This window comes from Topomyia yanbarensis, chromosome 1, assembly GCF_030247195.1.
Source record: "Topomyia yanbarensis strain Yona2022 chromosome 1, ASM3024719v1, whole genome shotgun sequence".
In the NCBI taxonomy this organism is placed as follows: domain Eukaryota; kingdom Metazoa; phylum Arthropoda; class Insecta; order Diptera; family Culicidae; genus Topomyia; species Topomyia yanbarensis.
In genome coordinates this window covers 63,468,185-63,470,313 of record NC_080670.1, presented here as the reverse complement: position 1 = coordinate 63,470,313, position 2,129 = coordinate 63,468,185, and the positions used below count along the sequence as shown (strand labels likewise).

The following is a 2,129-nucleotide window of genomic DNA, read 5'->3' as shown; positions in this document are numbered from 1 at the left end:
GTTGAACATCAAAACTAGTAACCATCCAAAAGGTGAAGTTGGTTTGCTGTGCAAAAAAATTAAAAGCATCTTTTCTCGTCAAAACGTCCAAGAAGGTTATTTCCTGACAGGCACATTTTATCTGGTGTTTGAAGCAATAGATATGCTCGCGTCGAAATGGAAAGATGGAATCGGAAATTACAATCCGAATCACCGGATTCTAGATTTCCAGCAACCAGTCTTAGTGTGTCTACATGTGTCTAGCTAGATGACTGGAAATGTGACTAAATTGTTCATTGATCGTCGCGTTGATCTAATTTCACGTGACACATAACAGTAATATTTACACAAAAAGACCCTGAAGAACCTGAATCCGCCATTCCAGGTCGGGAAGCTTCCGCAAGTGTTCACAATAATTTGACATGCCATTACAGTAATATTTAGGTGCAAATGATTTATATATGTTCCCAAAAATTATTTATTTATTTAATTCATTTCATTTAATTTCCGCGAGAGATGTCATATGGCACCACCAGACATGACTTGTAATAGCTTGCTTGAACATATTTGAACTGGTTCTTATGCTTAATGAACAGAGTATAGATTGAGATGTATTTTATGTATAATTCATCAATGATGTATTTTATGTATAATTGTACTATAGTATATTACAATTCATTAAATGCTGGGAACAGACACCGACAGACCTTACAGGATTTCTTTGTAAATCCGGAACAAGAATTGTTAATAAATCTGAAAGCCGAAATGCAAATTCCATAACTAATTTAGTTATTTGGAATGTTGAACCCTTAAATTTTTCTTCACTAAGGAGAAATATAGCATCGACATGTAACTTCACTAAGGAGAAATATAGGCATCTGACCTTGTCAAATAAAAAAAACTGAAAAGTTTAATTCGTTTATGACACCCTGGATCCAGTTCTACATGACAAGATTAACCTAAAAGTATCGACGGAAATCGAAAATAGAAATTCGCAAAATACAGATAACTAGCGAAAAAGAAAGCAACGGCAGTTATAGAAGCTGCCAACGCTGCTGATGCAATTTGTAACTTGAACACGAATAACACTGCCACATATACTGTCCGCGACTGCACGAGAACCCGTATTGTACACTAATCTACCAAATTAAGCCATCCACACTGATAAGATGTCAGAAGAAGAAATCGCGCGGTTTAAATAGCATCGGCAAATCAAACGAACGCATCAGTATCGAGTTGTCCCTCTTTCGTTTCTGTAGGTAATATTTGCCTTGTGTAGTGCAGTGAATTAAAAGTGAAAAGTACTATAGCCTAATTGTATTACTTTCAGAACAAATCCACCATAACCTCCAGAATGTCGCTGAAATCCGATGAAGTTTTTGCCAAGATCGCCAAACGATTGGAGAGCATTGACCCGAATAACCGAACGATCGAACATGTGTACAAGTTCAAAATTACCAAGAGCGGCAAAGTCGTGAAGAGCTGGATTTTGGATCTGAAAAATGTCAAGCTGTATGAGTCGGAAGATGCGGCCGAGGCTACCCTGACTATGGAAGACGATATCATGTTCTCCATTGGAACCGGTGCTCTGCCAGCCAAGGAAGCCATGGCCCAGGACAAGATGGAAGTCGAGGGACAAGTTGAGCTGATCTTTTTGCTGGAACCTTTCATCGCCTCGCTGAAGTAAGCATTGGATTTGCACGCCCCGGAAGTCATGTCATCACCGTGTTTAAATTTTATTTGTAAAGCATATCTTTCGTCGTCCTCTCGTCATTAAACGTTTTTATTGACTAACTGAGTGGTTTTATTTACAAACATTTTTCGTTTAAGACAAATTTCGCGCCAACTCGAACAAATGCAGATTTTAATGAAACTTTCTGTACATGAGAACTTTGTCACAAAAAGCCACTTTGCATACTTTGTTTTCTCAAAAATGAGTTAGACTGTCTTTTGAAAACTTTTTTTACCAATTTCTTTCAAATGGCTGTAGTCTAAAAATGGGAAATCCCACAAAAAATGTTGTAGGAGTGATTTTTTCAAAATTAGTCAAATTATTGAATAAAAATATTGAAAAAAATCTTCATTGACTCCTACACTGAAAAAAAAACCGATTTTAAAAATTTAAAGTCGATTTACAAAAAACCCATTTT

At 36.6% G+C, this 2,129-nt stretch overlaps 1 protein-coding gene across 2 annotated transcripts; it reads left to right on the top strand.

Moving 5' to 3' along the window:
• The first annotated feature begins 1,083 nt into the window (after positions 1-1,083).
• LOC131677798 (uncharacterized) lies at positions 1,084-1,773 on the top strand. 2 transcript variants are annotated; one of them, XM_058957842.1, is made up of 2 exons: positions 1,084-1,234; positions 1,310-1,773. In XM_058957842.1, the coding sequence occupies exon 2, from the start codon at positions 1,334-1,336 to the stop codon at positions 1,664-1,666; it is 333 nt and encodes a 110-aa protein (XP_058813825.1). In that variant the 5' UTR covers positions 1,084-1,234; positions 1,310-1,333; the 3' UTR covers positions 1,667-1,773. The 2 variants fall into 2 exon arrangements, with proteins under 2 accessions (XP_058813825.1, XP_058813824.1); XM_058957841.1 differs by having other exon boundaries at positions 1,107-1,238.
• Positions 1,774-2,129: the final 356 nt, after the last annotated feature.